Source organism: Rhea pennata, chromosome 24 (assembly GCF_028389875.1).
Source record: "Rhea pennata isolate bPtePen1 chromosome 24, bPtePen1.pri, whole genome shotgun sequence".
Taxonomy (NCBI): Eukaryota; Metazoa; Chordata; class Aves; order Rheiformes; family Rheidae; genus Rhea; species Rhea pennata.
The window spans coordinates 7419017-7442431 of record NC_084686.1 but is presented as its reverse complement, the minus strand read 5'-3'; the positions used below and the strand labels follow the sequence as shown (position 1 = coordinate 7442431).

General features: G+C 51.5%; 1 protein-coding gene across 2 annotated transcripts in view; it reads right to left on the bottom strand.

The window, feature by feature from the left end:
* Positions 1-510: 510 nt before the first annotated feature.
* Positions 511-23415, bottom strand: part of ETS1 (ETS proto-oncogene 1, transcription factor) — a 73790-nt gene continuing 50885 nt past the window's right edge. For both annotated transcript variants that reach the window (XM_062594483.1, XM_062594484.1), the window contains 6 exons: positions 22841-23041; positions 19381-19458; positions 18411-18659; positions 14504-14764; positions 3997-4115; positions 511-3536 (listed from right to left, as the gene is read on the bottom strand). In XM_062594483.1, the coding sequence (XP_062450467.1) occupies positions 3321-3536; positions 3997-4115; positions 14504-14764; positions 18411-18659; positions 19381-19458; positions 22841-23041 (1124 nt within the window). In that variant the 3' untranslated portion in view covers positions 511-3320. The remainder of the gene's footprint in view (positions 3537-3996; positions 4116-14503; positions 14765-18410; positions 18660-19380; positions 19459-22840; positions 23042-23415) is intronic.

Below are 23415 nucleotides of genomic sequence, written 5' to 3'. Positions count from 1 at the left end.
CAAATACCTGCTCATAATTCCGCTTCCCGGCCCGGGCAAGGGCCGAGGGCACCCGCTCGGGGAGGGGTTCGAGCGCCCCAGACGCGGGGTGCTGCGCGTCATCTCTCTAACGTCCTTGCCGCCACAAAATGCTCGGTTTGCACCCAAAAAATGAAGGGCAGCCTGGAAAAGACGCCGCTCCGGAGCATCCTTTCCATGCAACAAAAAAAAAGGTGCACGCGTCTTACCGCTTTGCAGCCCGCGCTCTCCCGGCGGTTTGGATAAGCCTGGCTGAAAGGACAGGGCGTTTTTTTTTCCCCAGAGAGGCTTTTTCCCCCCTCCCAAGAAAAAAAAAACAGATTTTACAGAAATCCCCCCAATTTAACCAAACCGCCTCCCTCTCATTCAAGTTGCTGCGTTCGCCCGGCGACTCGTCGCGCTGCCGTTCGGCTGCCTCACGCGGGATTGCAAGCGCCGAGAGCGTCGCCGCGCGCTCCTCCGCCCGGGGGAACGAATAAGCACACCAGACGCTAGGAATTATTCTTCTTTTAATTTCACATGGTTTAAAATACGATATGAAATAAGGCTACAGTATATAAAAAACTCTCCAGCAAAATGATGTGCCAGCATCAGCAATTAAAACAAGAACAATCCCCTTCCTCGTTAAGGATTCAATGTAGGAGGGATTTTTTTTTTGTATTCTTTAAAAAAAAAAAAAAGAACAAAAACACAACACACGGACACACACACACGTCGCTACATCTCTAAGCTACCTCAGCTCAGTTTTTTTAAAAAGCACCTGCTTTTTCCTTTTTTTTTTTAATCTTGCTTTTAAAATTTTTTTCCACTTTTAAAAAATATAAATTATATGAAAATACAAGTTGGAAAATAGTCAAACAGCACAATATAACAATCTCTTTTTTTTTCCTCTTCTATGTTTTATCAGCTTAAAAAAAAAATCCATGTGTAAAAACAGAACAGAACAAAAAGACATTAATTTTTTTTTTTTTTTTTTTTTTTTACACTGAGGCAGTTAATTCCTGGAGATATTCCGTTATAACATATACGTATACATAGATTTATCATTTCTTTAAAAACCTCTTTGGAATGTAGACCACAGCTCGAACGGTACGTAGACCCTACCGGAGAGCAGAGCGCGCCAGGCAACCCAAGCCGGCGCCGTTTGCAAGGGAAAAAGCAACCGAGCTCCAAAGAAAAACCCCTCGGCAAGAGCGAGGGTGGGAAAGCGCAGAGGTTTCCCGCGGCAGCCGCAGTTTTTAGGTGCTTATTGGGACCGGCTCTTGGAGAAGATGCTGCTTGGGGAACAGAAGAGAGCGAAAGCTTTAGTGAATTTTAAGCATCTGCTTAAAAAAAAAAAAAAAAAAAACAAAAAAAAACCCACTGCTTCCGCCCACTTGCTTTTGGCACAAAATATTCCTTCCCCTGATCTTCGAAACGGGCCCGTTTGGGAAATTCGCCTAAAAATATACGGGCCAGCGAACAACCCAGCGAGAGCGACTCACCAAACCCCTCGGCGCGCGAACGAGCCGAAATTAAAATCCGAGCGCGGCGAGGACCCGCCGAGGGCGACGGCCGCGCCGCCCGAACGAACCGGCCCAGAGCCGCCACCAAAAAAAAATAATAAAATAAAATAAAAAAGCAAGCAGCAATCCGCCCCCCCCCCCACCCAAAGCAAACAAATCGGCAAATTTCCAGTGTACGAAGAGCCCCCCCGCCGCGCGCCGCTCGCCCGCCCCCAGCGCCGCCGGGGCCGGGGGAAGTTTTGCCTCGCCGGCAGGCAGCTTTTCCCTTTTTTTTTCCCCCCTCCCCAACTTTGGCGCGTGCTCCTTTCCCCTCCCTCCTATCCTCTTCTCCTCCGGCGCCAGGCTCGGAAAGCCCAACTTCCCTTAGGGAAACCTGCCTGCTCCCCGCGCCCGCAGCTCGCCCCCGGCCAGCTCGTTCCTCCCCTCCCGCCCCGAAAAAAGGGACTTTTGGTTCAAACATGTAACGCTGACTCGTATAATTTCCATTTGCTGCGGTAAAAATGTGGAGATTCCTCGCTTTTTTCCTCCCTTCGCCCCTCAAAACAAGCCCTGCAAAACACCAAAGTGTTCCTCCTCCCCCCGCCCCCCAAAAAAAATAAAATACAAATATTCCCATTTGGAAAATGTGAATGACGTTTTCAACGCGCCTGTTGACACACTTTGGAAAGCCGTTTTGTGCACAAAATGCAGATGTCAGGGGAAAAAAAAAAAAAAGGACTATTTTTAACAGCAACAACGAGGGAAAAAAAAAAAAGCGCTTTCGGAAATTTCAACCAGCTTTATCAGCAAACGACAGAGCAAAGCATACGGGACGCCAGGCGAGAGCGGCACACCCAGCCAGCATCCCTAGTAGCCAGTTTGGACTGATTTTCCTTTACATATGATTCAGAGCTCATGAGTCATAAAGCCCTGCTCCAGTGGGGTCTACATAAACTGATTTTTTCTTTTTTTTTTTTTTTCCTCACCGTGATAAAACTCTCTGCCGGCATAACAGAAACGAACACACACAATATTGCAATACTGAGACCATCTTAGAGCTTAAGACTATTTAAAAAAAATACTGGCACAAAATTTAATAAAATAAAATTTTAACAAATTATATAAAAAAAAAGTCTTGATCCCTCCTAGCAAAAAAAACAAAAAAAAACAAAACAAAAAAAAACCTGTCTTTTGTGGAAAAGAAGACCATTGACAGAAAGGCAGCGCAACAAGAACGCAAATGGTTCTTCTTCTTCTGTATTGCCTCTCTCCAAAACAGGAAGTTTCACTCACTTTGATTTCCCTATCCCTCCCCCTGAAAAAAGTTTAAAATTCTCAAATCTCTAGGAACATCATCATTTCCTGAACTGTCAGTTTGTTGTGCTAAAAACAGAATAACCGAAGGGATCCGATTGTTAATATTTGTTCAAAACGGCAAGGGATGGGGAGGGTTTGGGATTTCTTTTTTTTCCGGTTTGTTTTTTTAAAGTGAGCTACATTTTTCTGGCTTCTTTAAAACTCAGAATTTCATCCCAAAAAAAGCCTGTCTTGGAGTTTTCCAGAAAAAAAAAAAAAAAAAAAAAGCCCATCTCTCCCTCAAACCAAACTTATTTTTCGTTCTAGGCAAAAGTTTTGACTCTTCTGCCACCCTCTCTCCCAATAGCCTCAAAGCATCAAATCTGAGTTTAAAAAAAATCAAAAAAAAAAAATCGGAAAAAAAAAAATCGGAAAGAAAAGGACACCCCCCCCAAAAAAAAAAAGAAAAAAAAAAAGTCCCGCCGACTCTCCGGAACGACACGAGGCGACGGCTGGCCGGCTTCACTCGTCGGCGTCCGGCTTGACGTCCAGCATGGCGTGGAGCTCCTCGGGCGTGTAGCCCAGCAGGCTCTGCAGGTCGCAGACGAAGCGGTAGACGTAGCGCTTCCCGGCCGTCTTGTGGATGATGTTCTTGTCGTAGTAGTAGCGCAGGCCGCGGCTCAGCTTCTCGTAGTTCATCTTGGGCTTGTTTTTCCGCTTGCCCCACCGCCTGGCCACCTGGGAGAGGGGTGGCCGAGAGTCAAGCAGAGGAACCGGGGAGCCGAGGGACGGGAAAGGGGTTGCCCGCGGTCCCCGGGCGGACTCGGGACGCAAAAGCGTTAAAGCTTAGGAAACCCAACCTCCGCGGCCGAAACGACCCTCGGGGAGAGTGGGGAGGGCTCCACGAGGATATATAAGGGCCGGAGGGGACACCCGTGGGAAGTCCCACCTCCTCGCTGCCTACGTCTCGCTCCTCCACGAAGAGCGTTGGCGCTGCGCCGCTCTTTCTGCGCAATCTCGTCTGCTCCCCTTCAACGTTGGCTCTCCCAGGTACTACCGCAGCCCAATTAATAGCTGCTCTTTAACGAGCGCTCCGTTAGGCTCTAAATTGCTGCGTTCCTCTATGCATAGACCGGAGAACAGTAACGCGACCGCCCAAATCGCAGCCACGAAGGGAGGGCAGGAGGGTTGGCTCTACCTCATCCGGGTCGGAAAGCTTGAATTCCCAGCCATCGCCCGTCCAGCTGATGAAGGACTGACAGGACTTGTCAGTGAGCAGTTCCAGCAGGAATTGCCACAGTTGGATGGGTCCACTGCCTAGAAAAACGCAAAGGAGACATGAGACATTAATGCCCAGGAAAGGAATGGCCCCTTCTGGCCCACCCCCTGGGGCTCACCCAGGGGAAAGAAATCACATGCAAAAAGAATATGCGTTCGTCTGCGCTGAGTTGTGCCGGCAGTTCCTCTCTCGGCGCGAGAAGGTCCACCACCCTTTCATCTGCCTCGCACTGGAAACCCGGGGTTTCTGATTTCCTCCACGGTTATCCCGAGGGGCTCCATCCGTCAGTCTTGTAAGACCAATGTTCTTGTAAGAACAAATGGTGCTCACTGAAACAAAAAAAAAAAGCCTTCCCGCTATCAAAAAAAAGCATCAGCGGCCAAAGGGTGAGATCTGGGCTGAGATGACAGCTTGAGAGTTAAATCCTGAAGGTAAAAGAGCTTCCTATTTGCAGCAAAAGCTGAATATTCATGCACTGGAATGCTTCACTCAGAGTTACATAAATAGGATTATTTTTCTGGCATCCAAACAGTGAGGAGTAATCGTTTTGGCACAGGAGCACCACCATTTCCTACGTGCCAAAAAGCTCCTGGCCACTGCATGAACTCCAGCAGACTCCTGCTTCCCGACCTTGACTCTTTGCTCCGTGACTGTTTACTGAGATAAAGGGGACCCAGGTATGAAAATTATTTGGCCTCTTTCCAGGGCATGTCTCTGCAGGAACGGGCTGCCTCAGCTCCCCGGGATCAGCGGATTGCTGGAGTGCAGCAAGGCAAGGGCTGGCTAGTTCAGCGCGCTGGTAGCCCCGCGTGCTGGGTGGGAGGGAGGTCTTCCAGCTGAGGACTGGCAGATATTACCATCACTCTCTTTAAATGCACCTTCTGGCCAGGGAATCCAGCAAGCCCCAGCTCTCGAGTAGAGCAGCTGCTCTGTCCTAAGCACACTTTGGCATGACAGAAGAGCTGGCACAGGCCAACCAGGTCTAAGCAAATTCCCTGCAGCTGCTGGTTCTCCTAATCCAGCCAGAGAGCCAAGAGCCGCTGCAAATCATCCCTTGCCACATACGTTCAAGTCATGACCAGCCTCTCTCTACAACACTGTTGCCTGTATTTCACCTGGGCATTAACCCTGGCCAACAGCAATTTGTCGAGCGGGCTAAGAAACACCTCCAAAAGCAGCGTGCTCCGAAGCCTCCGAAGGGCACCGATCTCCCCCGTCCCGCCCGACACAACCCGGCGTCACTCAGAGCCTGCCTACCTGCACGAAACAAGGAGCGGCCAGGGTCTGACGTCAAAACCACCAACCGAAGAGGTAACTTCAAAACACAACCCTAGCGTCTTGCCGGGCCTCGCGGTCCGGGGCCCTGCGGCTCCGGCACGGTACCCAGAGCGCAGCCTTTGGCTCGATTGCTGCTGTACACTGAGGGATTTCAGAACGCTTATCTCTTCTTTGCACCGGTGTCCCAATCAAAGCTAAAAGAGAAGCCCTCAAGCCAAAACCTCTTTGATGAGCAACTTTCAGATGTGGCCGCGCCCGAAACGTTGGGCAACAGGTTTCGGGAAAGGTTTTGATATATTTAAATGGAGCATAGAAAATATCGGTAATAATAACAACAATAATAATAATAATGAGAGCCAGAAGTTAGAGGGAACGATTCACCCGGATCAGACAGCAGGCGGGACGGGCTGAAGCAAGCCACGGGCCTCCAGCGATCCCCGGCCAGCCGGCAGCCTCTCGTGCCGGCGCGCGGGTCATCACGGACCCGCGGGCGAGCCGGAGCGGAGGGTGCGCAGCGCCTCCCCGCTCGCCCGCGGGTCCGGGGGCGGAAGGAACCGTCCGGCGGGGAAAGGCTCCAGCCAGGTGTCCGCGGCGGAAACGCCTGCCAGGACGGTGACTCAACGACGGCGCCGCTCGCTGCCTCTCCGGCGGAGACGGGAGTCGGAGCGGGCGGCGCGCTGGCAGCGGAAGCGCCCCAAGCCCTGGCCCGAGATGCCACCGCGCCTGGGGCAGAGTTTAGCGATCGCGACAAGCTTCGGATGCAGGGAACCCTCAGGGGGATGCACGAGGCAAAAGGTCCTTTCAGCTCCGCAGGCCTCCCAAGAGGAATCGCAGGTGGGCTTACACGGGGGCTCCAATTTCTCTCATCCCGTCCAGCTTTACACCAATCCTCCAGGTGCAGCGGAGCAGCCAGCACCCAACTCCGGCGAGCACAGAAACAGACTGAGGCTGCAAGACTGAAGCAAGACCAGAACCGCCACCTCTCACCGATTTCCCTCCCTCCTAGCTAAAGAACAAGGATTTTTTTTTCTTTTACTCCCTTCCCAAAGTAAAATGGATGGAAATTTATTGCCTGGGCACCAGGCTCTTTGCAAACCACGGCCCTCCAAGCAGCCTCGGGTCACCCCGGCTTTGCTGGAGGCTTTCAGGGCTTCAAAGGCTTGTGGAGAAAAGCGTCCCTAACCGAGCGGCCGGAACAGTTCGCGCTTGGCGCTCGCGTGCTCGGCTGCCAGCTGGCACGGCGAGGAGTTGGGAAACCCAGCAATTTATCACCCTCTCTTTGAAAGGGAGGCAGGCTGCTCCTGGAAACACGCACGCTGCGAGAGGCCAAGGCAGCGGAGGCCGAAGCCTTCTGCTCGCCCAGAGGAGTCCACCCACCTCCGCCGTCTCCACAGCTGCGGGGGCAACCGCGATGCTTCAGAGCCTGTTTTCCACCACTTCTGGCTCATCCCTTCCACCCGTGCCCGGACCGAGGCTGGAATTCCCCACCAAGACGCCCCGTCCACACCGCTTCTTGGTGTAAACACGCACGGTGCCACCACCTCCACGAAGGCAGCGGAGCCAGGCTGCTGCGCGCCGGCCCACGAGCTGCTGCCTTCGTTATCTTCAAACAACAACTGCCGCCAGCATTTTCTTCAGCAACACGGCTAACTCCAATCTCATCTGGAAAACGCTTCCTTCCTGGGGCCGTTAGCCATCTCCGAAACTAGACGCCGGCTCTCCCTTCCGCTTCTTCCCATCCCACCATCCGCAGCAGGTCCTGGGCGGACCTAAGCGCACCGGAGCCCGGGGAAAGCTCGTCCCCGCACCTTCCTGGGGTGGAGCGTGCTGGGCGCCACCGGAGCCCAGACGGCGCCTCCGGCCACGGCTCAGCCCGGCCGGCCACGAGAGCGAGAGCGTGCCTCGTTCTGCGCGCGAGGAGGAGCCGACGCTGCCGGGCCGCTCCGCCGGCGCAGGGAGGGAGGGCACAAGCCACCCTTTATGGCACTGCTCCCACATTACGCATCCCGGGGCTTCCCGGAGCCCGGTCGCCCCGCCGTCCCCTCCGGCACCGCGCGGGAGGCTGCTAAGAATAGCGCCCGCCGGAGGGGCCGGCCCGCCAAAGGGCCTTCACAAAGGGGGCCCTGTCTCGCCTCGGTGGCACTGAAGAGGGTCCTTCAGCGGGGGCCCGCTGGCAAGCGTCACCCTGCAGGAATGCTCCGGCGTCACGGGGAAAATATGCCTCTGAAGCCTGCTGAGGCCAGGCGGCTACAGCGGGAAGCCTGTGCGCGCCGCGGCAGCCCTCCGCCGGAGGCTGCAGACCTCTCGGTCCACCCTTAGCCCTTGCTCAGTCCTACCGGAGAACGCCCGGCCACAATGTAAGGTACTACGCCGCCCTGTGAGATCCTGCAGCACCTCCTTCCACAGCTGCGGAGGGATTTCAAACCAAAATACACAGTCTGCAGCATTCCTCCAGCCCCTTTGCGAGAAGTGCTTTGCAAGCCTCAGCTTTCAAACCAAAACCGAGGCTGGGCAAGACAGCTCTGCCAAGCTAAACGTTCCCCACGGAGTCAAATGAATGTGGCGTTTGTGACTCGCCAGCTTAAAATTCAGACCTGGAGAAGCACCTTGCCCACCCGCTGCCGGCTCTCTCAGAAGTGACTCCAATGTGCCAGTGACACAGAAGCGTTGGCCACGATGGGATGCGCTGCCGCAATTTGCGGCAGCGCCTCGTTTTTATAGGAGCCTCACTAATGAAGAGGAGCTTCTGGTGTCCTAAAAGGTTGGGCAAGAACAACTGAGACCAACAGGACAAAATAAGCAGGGTAGGTTGGGTAGGTGTGAGCTGGAAGAAACTGCGGCTTTGCCGTTGTTCACTGGCAGCCGGTGCCCCAGCAGAGCCAGCCTGCAGCAAGGAGGTTGCCGCAGTGCAGCAGGGCACACCACCCGGCCCTCCTGCAAGCCCTTCCTCACCCCGCTGCAGCACACCCACGCCGGCCACTTTCACTCGCAGTGACGTTGGTACCAGCCCGCATCGGGCAGGCAGGCGCTGGCACTGTGCTTGGGAAGGCCCAGCACCGAACACGTCATCGCCCCTTCTCTTGAGCCGGCTTGACACCCCCACCCCTCCCAACGGCCTCCGTTTGAAAGAAGGAAAACAGAAAAAAAAAAAAACTACAAAAACCCTGTGCGCGGCGCACCTATTCTTCTCGCTATGTGGTTTGTGGTTCCAATCAAACAAAACAATTGGGCATAGCAACATCTCCAAAACAGCCTTTGCTCCTGTCACGCGCTCTCCGCGCCCAAGCCCCGCTTCGACACCACTGCAGCGGTGGAGGTGCAGCGGGAGCCAGATCCCCCATGGCCACGCTGAGTGAGCATGGGGAACGGCGAAGGCGCAGCTCATCTCCATCGCCTCCTTGTCACACCAACTCCTCTTGCCTCCTCCCCATCTCTTGCCCAGACTGGCTCGGTTAGTCACATTGTAGCGAGATGCCAATTTGCATAGGCAGGGAGGACAGCAGCGAAGCTCGGATCAAAGTGTCTTTGAAGAGCAGGCTTGAAGAAAGTGTGCTCAGAAGACCCAGAAAGCACCCTTCCTTAATGTGCCATCTGCTTTTGGCCACCGTTACAGACAGGATAGTGGCCAGATGGGCCACTCTGTGCCAGCTCAGATTTTCCTGTGCATCTCCCTTATTGCTAGGATGTACTGGGAAGACTGCTCTCATCCATGGGGCGACCGGTGGAGCAAAAGGGTCTTCGTGAACTTTCCACCTCCCTCATAAAGTTGGTCCTGCAGGCGCAGTTCAGCCCCAGCACAGCAAGGCTCACGGGAGCTGCCATGCGACAGTCTGATTCATTGCTCGAAGGAGGGACTAAGCAGCAGTTGCCACTTCAGCAGCATCTCCGGGCTGCACAGAAGCTGCTGCTGGCGGCTGCAGCAGCTCCTGTAGGAGCTGAGCTGCAGTCACGGTTGGGCAGCGTTGCATGCGGCTGATTTCACTGTCATTTGCACACGTCTGGCAGGTGGATCATGAGCCACTGAAGCAACCCTGAGCCCCACCCTTGAGCTTCCCACCTTGTGATGAGAAAAGCTCTGCTTAATTCGTAGAGCTGAGGGGCTCTCGGCACTGGAGGCAGAAAGCGGGCAGGGGAAGCTGCCGAGTACTCACTCTGCAGGGGCAGGTAAAGCATATGAGCCGGAACAAGTGAGCTGACACCATCACCAGCATCTTGCAGGGTTTAGAGGTGCTGCTACGTTTCTTCTGACAGCTGGGGCAGCTACCTGCATCTCTGAATTCCCCTGACCAAGACACAAGAGCCTGCGGATGCCCATTCGCCAGGCAGCTCAGATTCACCTCCTGGCACGCTCCGCCGCCCGTGAGAGCGGGGCGCAGGCCTCATGTTTCTCGGAAAGCAACTGCACAGGTTCTTGATGTCAAGGACACCAGAGGCTCCAGAGCCTGACAGGAGAGGGGTTGGGAACGCTGCCGCTGACAGTCTTTCCTGCGCCAGTGACAGCCATGTGCTTCCTCCCCCAGGGCACACCTGGGGAGCTCGCTGCCTGGAAGCTTCAGACCAGCAGCGTAGGCAACAAGAAGAAGAGTGGAAGAAGCACACAAACTGTCTCAGAAGACCCACTTTCTTTGGCGCCGACTTCACTTTCTTGCAAATTGGCAGCTGCGCACTTTCACTTTTGGGCCACAGATAAGCATCACCCAGAAACAGAGGCTCGTCGAAGGCATGCGCTGCAGGCTGGGACGATTCGGACGGGGGCGATGGGTTTACTGGGCACATTTAGGAGATATCTGCATGGTACCGGGGAGGCTGATAGCAACGCTCAGGGCTGGATCTGGCTTGGGCAAAACACTCTGCTACACAGAAACACTTCTGGGTGCTTAGGCGAGATAGCATCTCAGAGAGCTCCTGCGCTATGTTCTGTCCTCTTTAAGGGCAGCATGATAACGAAGATAACATCAATCTGTCGTAAGAGAGACAGACAGGTCCTGTGTGACATTAGCTGGGAAGGGGGCATTAACCCTTTAGGTGCCGAGCTCATCTACACAGGCATCAATAACCTCTTAACCAGGCCTAGACCAAAGGACAGTGTCCCAGCGGCGATACTGGCCCTGCAGAAAAGAGATCACAGTTTGGTTCCCCAAGCAGTGGCAGTTTTGCTTACAAGCCATTTCATCCCTCTTGTCCCTCTTACCTCTGCTCTGCTCTGTCTACTCAGCTCTTTAGAGCAGCAGCTTGGCGCATCAAAGCCTCACCACTGGGGTTCTAGGTATTGCGGCGACGCAGATTACGCCGCGAGATGGAAAGCCCCAGCCTGCATAGAAGATGCTGAGGGTCTACATGCCACAAAGCAAACAAACACCACAGCTCACCTACAAACCCACGCAAACGCCTCAGGGTGCTCAAGAGAGGCTGAAAACAATTCAGTCCAGAGTGGCAACTGCAAACGACCCACAGGGCCATCAGGAGGATTTGAATCTCCTCCGGACCTGCATGACTAGGAGAAGGGCAGCAGAAGTAGGTCAGAGGAGTGGAAAAACAAAAATAGGGCAGAAAAGACAAAGAGCAGTGTGGTCAGAGCTACGTGCCCTCTCTACAGGCAGGACACTTCTCTGCCGCAGACTGTCAGTGTTTATCCAGGTGACACGGAGCATCACGAAGGATGGGGCAGTTGTGGCACCTGCAGGAGCTGGCAGCTTGCAGGATCCGGCTCCGACGCAGCCAAAGGCAGGACTGCAGGTGGCCCAAAGGCAAAGCCGAGCTCCGTTTCACCCAGCTGGGCTCCAGGACCGAGGTATCTGAGTCTGCGTGCTAGGTATCTGTGCCACCATGGCACCGCGTGCCAGCCACCCACCCACACCAAACATGACGCTGCTGCAGGAACACAGGAGTTTAAAACTAGCTCCATTAAGTCAACATAAACTCTAGCACATCTGCCTTCAGAGCAGATACACTTGCTTAATTTTAATAGAGCTGCTCTATCTCCATTTGCTAGGTCACTTCAAAAATGTAAAATCCCACTTCACACAAGACTCAAGCTGACCCCCAAACCAGAGGTGTCCAGAGACTGCCCTCCCTGTGGGTCCCTGCGGCTATGGAAACTGAAGTTCACCAACTCCTGAGCAGTTACATTTCTCCTTCAAAACAGATAAGAAAATTGCATCAACCTCTATCTGAGCAACCATGGCAACTTGTTAAATTAGGTCAAGATGTGGGGGCAGATAACGCAGCTTTGAAAAGCTGCTTGCGAGCTGGGTGAAGAACACATCAAACGCAAATGGCGCTTCCGCCAAAATGCACCTTCTCACCAAAGCATGCGCCTCCTAGGGCAGATACCATCAGAACTCTACTGTGGCTGTGATAAAGCACAGTGCCACCTCCCAAGGCCACCAGCAAAACAGGCCCTTGGTAACAAAATCTGAACAATGCTGTCAAGTTCCCAAAGTCAACACAAAGAGCCCTGGAGAAAAAGAATGTCATGACCTTCCAAAGCTTCAGTCTTCCACCTTCGCTCTGCACATCCTACAACAGCACACTGAGGCACCTTGGGATCTCCGTTGGGTGCTCCACTGGTTGGTGACCAGCTGCCTGGTGTTGGACATGCCCTCACCTGAGTAAGGAATGGAAACCAGGAGTCCTGGCTGCTTTGGTACCCACTGCTGGTAATTCCCCGGTCTATTCACTAGGTTCCACCTCTTCACTAGAGTTGGAAACACAGCCTAGAGTTGTAGTTCCTCTGCTCTAGCCACTAGACAGCACTTCCTACCCTGAATAAAGCAAAAGCAAAGTGAAGAACCCAGGAGTCCCGCCCAGGAGTCCCCATGCTCCTTGGTCAGCTGCATTGAGAGAGAGGCCTTGGACTTCTCACCGGCCAGCCCGGATATCTTTTGCAGAACTACTGTACACCAAAGCTGTGCTGAGAGGGCCCAGTTCTCTTACGGCTTGTAGTATCACTTGCTCTCGCTGTAACCTGCTTTCACAGCAACCGGGCTTCACTTTGCACCCGTGCTGTGCTCCCTTTGCACAGGCAGGGCTAGCAGCAGAGAATACAAGGTGCTGACAAGCCAGAAGGCTTTAAAAAGGGGTGGGTGACATCTCGGGAGTCAATGTCTGCAAAGCTTATCTGTTAAAGAACTTTCCCAATGGTAAATGCACGCTGTGGCTGTTTCAGTACTGAACAAGCAAGCGTCACTCCAACCCAGGGACTTCCAAGTGAGTAGCGATTCTGGAAGCCTCCAATTTTCCTCTCCCCTTTTAAGTTTTTTCAAGTCAAGCAATGCAAAAAAATAAGGTGCTCCCAAATATTGATCACTGAAATACCTGGGCCAAGGGATTATCTTCCCAGCTCTTAATAGGGCTTGAAATGATGCAAGGGAAAATGTGTAGAACAAAGTACTTGCAACTGCTCTGGCACAGCATTAACTGAGGTCTCACTCTCCTGGAGGCGTAAGTCCAAGGACACTCTTCGGGGTGATAATACTCCTGGACAAGACCACAGGTTCCAGGCACTGACTTGGGCTCCTCTCTCGCGGAGGCAGCTGGGGACTCTGCCCCTCCAGCAGCGGTTCTTTCTAATGAGGAGGACCAAGAGTGGAGCGAAACGTTCCGCTACCCAGCTCCGAAAACAAAGCCCCAGTTTTGCCAGTACCTCTGTGCCTCAGTTTCCCTATCTGTTAAAAGGTGAGCAATGCTCCTGCCCGAGGCACTGGGCACCCAAAACACTTTTGCAGGCCGCAGTGAAAGGCGCTATCAGGAGAAAAGAGGAAGAAAAAGCGCAGCTAGTGCTCGCGGGTCTCTTTTCTTAGGAACATCAACTTCCGTCAACCGGTGGGGCGACGACGGTGTGTCCCGGGGCACAGCCCCTCCTACCGCTCGTGCCTCTCTTTGCCAGGAGCCATTCAGGAATGGCAGCGCACTCTTATTTTGCATAGGCCTCCTTGAAACAGTCCCATTCAGCAGGCTGGGCTGAGTCGTCTTTCTAACTAAAGCTATAGCAACAAACCACTTCCTTTTTTACACATAGCTCCTAAAATTATCTCTCCACCTCCCCTCCCCTCTGCAGCTCCCCCCAACAAAAAAAATACAGTTATCAGCCCTAAGATGAGCCCTGCGTGGGAGGAGATTTCAGGGACAGTCACACCTCAGGATCTGCTCTGAACCTTTTGATGATCTTTATCTGCACAAACTATTTCCACCACTTGGTTCCTCCAGGCCACAACCCTGCTACCAACCAGGGCAGGAGGGATCAGCTTTTACAAGAGAAAAGGGAACTGTCAGGAGGCTGTCCTGCAAATTTAACCTATAGTGCAGGGAAAAGACATGGGCACAGAAGAACAGCAAAGCATCCTCCTAGCTTGAAGCTCCATTACACCAGGTTTCTCTCTGTGTGGACAGGAGATGGCCAGCTTGCTGGAGGGCTGAGAGCTGTCATATAAAGAGCTGGAGTCTCCATAGCCTCACACCTTCTCATCTCTCCCAGTGCAAAGAATGGAAAATGTCTGGGTCTGCTTTGGCACTGTGCCACCCTTGCCTCACACCAGCGTGAAGAGCAAAACAAGGTGCTTCCTCTATGCCAAACAAGGATGAGATCATTTTGCATCACACGCAGCTATGCTGGAAATGCGGCCGCTCCTGATGAAGATCAGAAACCACAAGTGAGCAGCCAGCAAGTCGCATAAAAGCACTGGGGGGAAAGTGAGGGCTCTCTAGTACCTTCTGCTCTCAGCAATACAGAGCCAACATCAGGCCTACAAGGCTCAGCCAGGAGGCATCCAGGTATAAATGAAAACGCAAGGCATTAGTAATAGGCAAGAGGCATCAGCAAAAGGCAACACATCAGCTGGAGAGCTCGTATAAGGGGCTGACGGGGCGAGCCCAAAGTCCTGCACTCCGCCAGATCCTAGACACTCCATGAGTTAGTTCTGGGGTGCCCACGCTTGACGAAAACGCAGCCTTTGGGGGCAGCGTGCTGGCCGGTGCGCCCACGTTGAGCCCCCGAGCGCGTGCCCGACCTCGGGGCACCCCAAAAGCCCTCGCTCGCCGACTTCTGGGCTGGCGACGCCGACCCTGGGCAACCCCGCGGACCGTGGAGGCTCTGCAGACGGAGATGGTGCGAGCACCGCCCCAGCTGCTCGGCAGAGCGTGACCCTACCTGTGTAGCCAGCCAGGGCCGCAGCAGGAATGACGGGCTTGTCTTTGTTCATATCGGCCCGATCGCGAACATAGTCCTTGAAGGTGCCCTTGGGCTTGTGGTTGGGCAAGGCGGCGGGGTAGTCCTCCGAGTCAAAGCTGTCGTAGGAGGGGACGCGCTGGAGGCTCTGGAAGGAGGACTGGCTGCTCCAGGACTGCGTCAGGCGGTCGCAGCTGTCGTAGCTCTCTATGCTCTCAAAGGAGTCCTGGCCGCCCAGTTTACCTGGCGAGAAGGAAGGGGCACGTGAGACGCGCCTGGCCGGCGGGGCGATGCTGCTGCGACGCCACGCAGCCAGGAGAAGGGCGCTCGGCCCGGCCACTGCGCAGGCGGCACCCGACCAGGCAAATGCTGCTGTCCCACCGCGCTTCACCTCCAAACAAACTCGAAAGTCAGCCCTGAAGCTCGGATCTGTTGACTATTTGCATAATTCAGAGCCATCCAAGCCCCAGAGAAGTTACAGCTGCAGAGCAAGGTAGATAGTCCTGACCATCCACCCAGGAGAGATGCCCAAGGGGGACTGGAAATTGTCCTCTGTTTGAGAAATATTCCACATTACCTAGTTTAGGTGCCTTAACATAGGCCTCTAGTACACTCCAGGGCCACCCATTTGGCCTCTAGCACCTGCTGCAGAAAGACACGGGTCTCCCGTAAGCCCCATGCGGTGTCTGCCAACCCCATATAAATGCTGCTCCGGCATATTCAAGGCCACTGGACACCTAGCGTCTTTACTTTTCATGCTTCCTACAAAATTATACAGCGGTCTTTTACTGCCATATGTTATAACCAGCTTCCACCCCCCAAATCCCCAAACAGCAGCAGACTTGACGGAGGAGGAGAGCCAAAGGCTGGGAGCTCAAACAGCTATTTTTCCAGTTCTGGTAAGGTGAGCACAGCTGGGTTGTATCAAGGCTACTCTCTGGGGTGTTTTTAGTAAAGACCAGGATACAAAAGGCCAGATCCTCACCAGTGCTATGGTGATTTACACCCGCTAGAGACAGTGTAATATACCCACTGTACTTAAAAGCACAGAGAGCTAAAAAAGGATCCCAAGAACAAACCGAAATTTCTCTCTCTGATCTCCCTTACGCTGCCGATTGCTCAACATCTTTACTGACAAGCTAAGAGCGTAACAGGATCATTCAAGTTCACCAGTTTCCCAAACCGGGCTAAAAACAGCTGCTGGGATTGTGCAAGAACTCCTGGAGAAATTTCCATTGGCAGAGCGACCTGCAGCTTGGGCCCGGAGAGTAAGTCACGAGGGAGCGGGAACGTGGAGCGACGCTGGCACGCTCCCCCAGATACTTGTTGTGTTGTAGTTTGAAGAGCGCTTGCCGCAAAACGACTTTAACTACTGTGGGTGCAGAGCGTTGCCAAAGGCGCCTCTCCTCTGACTCCCGGCCCGAGCTACAGGCATCTCCCTGCCCATCCTAGGAAGATGCTCTCTCTTCAACCTAATGAACTGGTCTCACGAGCCAGACCCGACTTCTTTCCAACCCGAGATGCCCGAACTCCCCTTAAAATGATTTCATGAGGCTTAGTGTAGTAAAACGCCCGTTTCCCCTTTAAAGCTTTCTGGCCAGTTACTTTTAACGAGTCTAATCTTCAAATATTTCTCCTGATAATTATCTATGCTTCAAACTCCTTTTTTCCCTTCTTTTAATTTTTGAGAATTGCGCAAAATGCAGTTTAATTACTTCCCAAATCCTGGAACGGGAAAAGCCACTGCTTTGTGCACATCCATTAATCAGCATAACCACTTTCCTGAGAAGTCCTGGGGCACAAGTTCCTTTAGAAAAGGAATAAAAAATCTCCCAGGGGAATGGCCACAGTGTCAGAGACACGACTTTTTTTCATTTCACTGAAAACTCACCTAAATTTGACCTAGCTGTGAGCCTTTGAAAAGCACACATTGCACCCCCTAAGCAGAAACTTGTTAAGACTTTGGCAGCTACACTTTCCAAAGAGACACCTTCGCTGATAAGGCAGAAGGAAAAAACTCCCAAGGAACCAAAGAATTAACTCCTCACGTCTGCACAAAGAAAGGCAGAATGAGACTGGTTGGAAAACCTTCATCCTGACCTTCCTTCTTCTGAAGTGTTTGATTTTGCAGCTGATTCATCTTTTAATGTAGTTACTTGATGTGGAAGGTAAAAATGTATGTAAATATAAATAAGTTGGACTCTGGTTTATATTAAGGCTTCTCTATGCAACTCTGGGAGGATTTATACTACCCAAAAGCCCTTCCTTCTACATTGCTGACATGAGTGTTTGTGTAAGCAAGACTGTAGCCTGTTGCATTTCTTAAATCCCAACCAGGGTTATAGTGTTGGCTAACACTTGTGGCCCTTGATCCCCTGTGCAAGCTTAAGGTCTCTTACTTCTCTCTCCTCGAGCCTTTTTAGGTTTGCCAGAGAGAACAAGCTCAAGGTACAGTTGCAAAAGCAGGCCTGAATCATTGCATTTCAATGAGAATTATTACGAAATCACCTACACGAAAGGGAAGGTCGAGAAAAGGGAAGACACAAACGAAAGACACCACCCCAGAAAAAGGAGCCCACCTAAAACGACAACGCACCTGCCCATCCGGCTCGCCATATCGTCACCTCTCGCGTATTAACACTCAGCTAGCAGAAGCAGGGCTGATAATGTAAATAATAACTTTCCTATCATTAGTTCTCCCAGCTCGGAGGAAGAACGAGAAGCTTAAAACGAGCTCGGCTGAGCACTGCCTGTGCGATGCAGACCTGCGAGGGGCTCCGGCTCTCCCGGGAACCAGCGCGTCTTCCGCTCTCGGTGCTGTATGAATGGGTTTAAACATTCGACATCAAACCCGGCTCACAGCAACACGCCACTATAATGAATTTTAAGAGCGGGGACGCCTGGTTTCTATTCAGGGCGTGATCGCAGGCAGGTCAGATCTCTTCCCTGGGCCTTCGGTTCCCTACCTGGAATCTGGAGATAATGATACCCCTTTGGAAGTGGCTTTGAGCGCTACGGATTAAACTTTAGCTTTGAATAGATACCGCGAGCCAGATCTTCAGCCCAGTTCTAAGCAATGTAATTACAGTGTAGTGGGGCATCTGGGCCCCATGTGTTCAGAATTTAATAATATTAATTGAAAAGGCATTTGGGCTCAGATCCTCCAAAGTGTTTAGGTGTTTAGCCGCCATCAATTCAAACAGGAATTATGTACCTATCATTCTTTGGAGATGTAGGGTTGTAGCACAAGAATTCAGGGGGTCATTCGGCTCTGTCATTGACCCAACACATGACATCTGCGTCTCCTAACAAAGCAAAGGGTCCGAGTTCACTGGAAGAGATTATCAGTTCAAGCAAACAGCCATCAAAATCAATGGTGATAATGGATAAAGACTTCAGATCATCATGTGTAAAAGCTTTCAGAGCCTTGGACAGTAATTCCTGATGAGAACTTGTGAAGGATTTGTGGGGTTTTGCCTGGTCTCCTAGGAAAATGAGATTTATACAAGCACACAGCAGTCTGTCCTCCCTAGTAACTTCTAAGCCTATTTCAACTTCACTCAAGTTCGACATCAAAGTAGAGAGCCAGAAATGTTGTATTTTTGCAGATGTTGTAAAAACAGGCAGCTGAGCAGAGAAGAGAAATACCCTCTTAATATTTTCCTCCGAGAAAAAGGCTGGGAGGGCTCAAAACAATCAAGGGATCTATCTGGGAGGTTCAATCCCACAAAATATAAACATTGGGAAATAGGCCTCCTTAATGCCGTTGCCCGGCTCCCTGTTGGGCAAAGGATTATCTCCTACAGAGGGAAATGCAGCGCTTGTCCACGCTGATATGGGTAGAGGTAGCAAGAACCCCAGCAGCACCCCAGGAGAAGCCTGACTTTACCTCGACTGGCACGGCCCATGCACATGTTATCTGGCGTTACCACTTCTTGCTTGATCGTGAAGTAGTCTGTCTGCAGGGATTCTGTCTGGACAGGGTCCCGCAGGATGACTGAGGGATAGTCGTTCTCGTACTTGAGGGACAGGAGCTCTTCGGAGCTGATGGGATGGAGGGTCTGGTAGGACTCGGTGATGAAGCTGGGCTCGGAGAACTCTGAGGGAGGCACGCACTGCGCGTGCTCGATGCCATAACCTGCCGGCAGAGCGGGAACATGAGGACGTGGCCTGAACCGGGCCAGCTTGAAGAAAGTCAGAGTGTTGTTCACTCCCCGTCAAGTCTCCCACCGCACACTGAGATCACAGATGCTTTTCTCTTATAGAAAATCTCCAAACCAACGGCAATGGGAAGCGCAGGGGTCCAGATTGATCATCCATCTTTTTCCTTGCCAGGTTCTTATCTAGCAATCCAGAAGGAGAGCTCTCTTCCCCACTGCTCCCCCCTCTTTTTTTTTTTTCTTTTTTTATAAATTCCCAATTTACAAACATTCCCAATATTCTTGGGTGTTGAGCAGGTCTCTTTCCAGACCTGTTGAACTTCAAACAAACAGAGCTCGCCAAGCCAGATAATGACATCTCAGGGCAGTCACCGACACATAAAGATGGCTTCTAAAACCCTGACCCAAAACACGACACAAAAGTGGCATTTGCTCCGAGTTTACAGATATCCTGAATCAACACTTTTAAGCACATATCACGTGCAGCTACTGTCACTGGAGGTTAACTCTGAGACTCTCTGATAAATGCTACCGCAATCGTTTCGCTAGGAAGAGTAGAAGAAAGAGGAGAAAAGACCAAGCTACGTATTTTGCGAGCTCTGCCACGACAGGGCAACAACTGCATGGTTGCAGACCTCACATGATGCAGACAAGCCTACGATAGGGGACACTTTTCTGTCCTGAAGCAGTGGGACTTACTAATGAAGTAGTCGGAAGTATAGCGGGATTCTGGATATGCTGCGTTCACTCCGTTTGCTGGGTACGGTTTCACCTCTTCTGCAAAGAGAAAAGGAAGCAAATGTCACGTGTCCATAGGCATACTACGCTTTGCAAAACTTTCTGTAACGCAGATAGGCTTGAACTTCCTAAATTCTCCTTTCTGGTTTAACCTAGGACTTTCAAAGGAACAGAAATGGGGTAAGTGCCGAAATCCCACCAAAACAAGTGCCTAACGCGCTTGGATTCCTTGGGGGATTCTAGCCTCACGCATGGCCAAACAAACAAAATGTGGCAAAACAAACAGAAAAACAAAAAACAAAAACACACATAACAAGACAAAAAAACTCAACCCCTTTCTCAATCAGGTTCCAGGTGGTTTTGAAATATGGTTGCATAATTTCCTTGCTTCCTTTAATTTTTGTTGTCTTTCGTCCTTTTGATGATTGTTTATCAAGGTTACACGTATGAGCTCATGAAAAAACCCACTGCACAAGAATAGCTATTTTCCTGAAAAAGCCTCTATTTTTAGGCCTTCTACCTTACACCTGGGCAAGGCAGAGGATCCTACGCTCTGAAATGCTTTGTTGCACTGACCGTCGACCAACGCCTGTCACATACTCAATGCTGTACACACGTATACACAGCACCTACAGCTGCAGGCTTTATATAGGCATGATTCACTACGAAGGAACATGTAGCACATCAAAGCATAGATTTTCTGCTTTCCACTGCTTTTTCCCCTGCACCCTGGTACTCTGAGGCTTGCTGCCGAATTTGCCTTCCCATTCAGTAGCCCTGGCCATTTTTTTCCATTAGCACCTTACTCATTTGGGCTCCAGTTGCAACACAGCACGCAGGCGGAGATACCAGCATGGGAGATTTTATTTTCTTTGCAGCGGGTAACAAAAATAAATTAAAAAAAAAAAAACACGGACAACGCTGGGTTCTGTTTAATTCTGCTGAGGCTTAAGAGAAATCAACCAAAGATAACGCACGTTCGCTTGCAAGGAGCCTAATTTTGGCCCTCTCTCCTGGGGATTGCAGGGTGGAAAATATGCTCTAACAAAAGGAGGGTTTGTGCAAACAGAGAGACCTAATAAGAAATGCTCTGCTCCTCTCCCCACGGAGTCTGCCAAGGGGCAGGGTGGGTGACCACAAAGAAAGAGCGCAACCTTCAGCTATGCTTACAGTCAAGCGCAGGGCACTGCTGACTGCTGGTAACCGAGGACGTTATTTTAGGAAGAAATTTGGAAAAAAATAATGCCTGAAAATACCCCAATCCATGCAGGGAAAAGTTGCCCAGCTCCTGCCTTTTTTAAACCCTGAGCAGCCTGTGGTACATGAGTCACTCTCTCGGAAAGAGCTCACAAGGGAGGCATGTTAATAGGAGGGACACTGAGGTCATAGCCTGTCCCAGCATGACCTGATGCTAGTGGTGGGACAACTATAGGTAAAGTCAAATATTTGGTTATGTTTGGCTCAGCCACCATTGCAGCTAACAGCCGCCCTCAGCACGTCCAGGGCCAAGCGATGCTGGTGGGCGGCTGGCCAGGTTGGAAAAGATGGGGAGTGACAAGTTGAACCCTCACTCTTATTTGTGAGCCTGAGGAAACCTTCATCTCTCTATGCTTCACACCCCCAGCTGCAAAGTAGAGAGGACCATCTCGCGTATCGAGAGACATGGCAGGGACTATCTGGCACAATACACTTGTGCAGCACCCAGCACAACAGACCCAGACCTCGTCTGGGGTTTTGAGACGTAATACCAGTTAGATGAGTCCCATGACTTAGCGTGGACAGGAATCAGTCCTAGGGGTGAGGCTGGTTGTGTCTTGGAAGCTCTTTTCAGGTAATCTCCAAACACTTCACAGATATTGCCCCTCTGGGAAATGTTTTAAGAGCCTACCACGGGAGCTAGATCTCAAATAACCTACACAAGAAGTGACATAAGTCACCAGTAAAACTGGATACAGAATGGAGATTTCTTGGTTTCCAGGTCTGTGTCAACAGTTTTGAGACAAAAAAAAAAAAAATCTATTTTATTCTTTTTCACCCTTTTGGAATAAAAGCTGCAGCTTCTGAGTCCAGAACCAGGCACAGAAGTTTCTTTTGTAAAAGCACCTATCTATCGAAGACCTTATGCCTGCATGACTGCAGCATCCATGTGTCAATGCATGCTTACTTTACAGCTGGCAAAACGCCAGCACCAAGTTTACTTCCGTGTCTTGGGGGATCTGCAGAGTATGTCTGGGAAGAACAGAAATGGGAGCAAACCCAGATTTCTGACGCCTTAGGGAGCAGCTGCAGCACAAGGCACCTCACTCCAGCAGGTTACAGCACAAGCAAATGAAGAAGGGTATCGGGAAGGCAGAATATGGTTTGAGCAATGGCGTATAGCAAGGAGAAATCAAACTGACCATGTCATCTTGCTTTCGTTGAACTTCTTGCTGTTGATATAAGCACTCAGTAAAAATAATGCAAAAAGGGAAGCAGTGAGCAGATAGAGTCAAAGAGCAGAAAACCAGCCCGTCACAGACCCTGGGAAGAACCATGTTTACCTTTTGCAAACCACAGTTACCAGTAAAATTAGTAATCAGTAATTAACATCCATTTGTCAATGGTCTCCTGGAAGGCAGAACTTTGCTCCCCCTCTCCTTCCTGCCACCAAGGCAGGCCCAGCGACAGGCACACACGGTCACCACAACAGTGCAGGGGATATTCCCGGAAAGCAAATAGCTCTGCACAAAACCGAGCTAGAGAAAGCGCCCAGATTTGCTGCCGCTCCTGTTCGTGACTCAGTTAAAGGTCTCAGACTTCTCATCTGCTCTTTAGAAACCTCCCCAGCTTTCAAGTGGTGCTTGAGCCTCCTTCAGCCAGACAATATGAAAATCAACACCTAAAATCAATGCCCCCCAGATCGGCAAAAACAAATGCTCTCAAATGCTGGCAGGCAGGGACTAACAGAGATTGAAGCCTCCTGTCGGGGACACAGCCACCCGTAACTAAATGTTATTACACCTTTTGAGACACAAACCACAGAAAAGCAGTTTTCAATCACAACTGGGTGGGATTTTGTTGATGCTGTTCCACTGGAGGAAGTAGTAAAATTCACAACAGGAGCTGAGTGAACCGACAAAGAATGCTTTGGAAAATCCCACCGCTAGTTTCCAGGCAGGCAAAATGTCCCTGCCCGCTGCGTATTCCTGCCACAGACCGGCATAAACACCCTTCCTCTTTCAAGAAGTGCCAGGATTTGTGTTGCCCAGTAGTGGTGGGGACATCCATTTAAGTCCTACTGGACCCACCTTGCTGGTATCACAGCCCAAGGTGAACACCTCATTGCAGAGCCACACTGTTAAGCCAAGCTCTTTGGAAAGGCCCAAAATCAGACTAGGCAAAAGCGCAGGAGCAGTTCACCCCGGGGGCAAACAGGACTTACCTTTCTGCAGGATCTCCAAGTGTTCCCAGAGGATATCTCCCACAAAGTCAGGCGCTAGCTCCAGGAAGCACTCCTTGCCCAGGGCGCAGAGAGCAGCTCCGTTCATGCAGAACTTCTGGAAATCCACACCCTTGAGGCTAAACTCGTTCACCGCCCACATCACCCAGTCCCGCACGTGCGTCTCCGTCCATTGCTGGGGATCTGCGCCAACGTGTTGTGGAAGAGATCCATTAGTGAGCAACCACAAGACATCATCCCAGGGAAACAGGACACAAACAAGCCTACAGCTATACCAGTGGATAAGCCACCTGCACAGCTTCATCCTCATGGTTCTCTGACCCTCTTCTCCCACCCGCTTCTTCATCCTGCATGGCTTCTCCCTGTTATCGGCTTCTTGTAAAGGGTCCCATCTGCTTCTCCATATCACGGGCATGACCAGATCCTTTCAGATAGAGGTCCCTGAGCTGTCTCCAAAGGAGCAGCTCACCAAAATTACAAGAGCAGTCACGCACATTTCACTTTGTTAGCAGAAAAGACAGACACTGTCTGGAAGATTTCGCCTGTATGTTCAGACT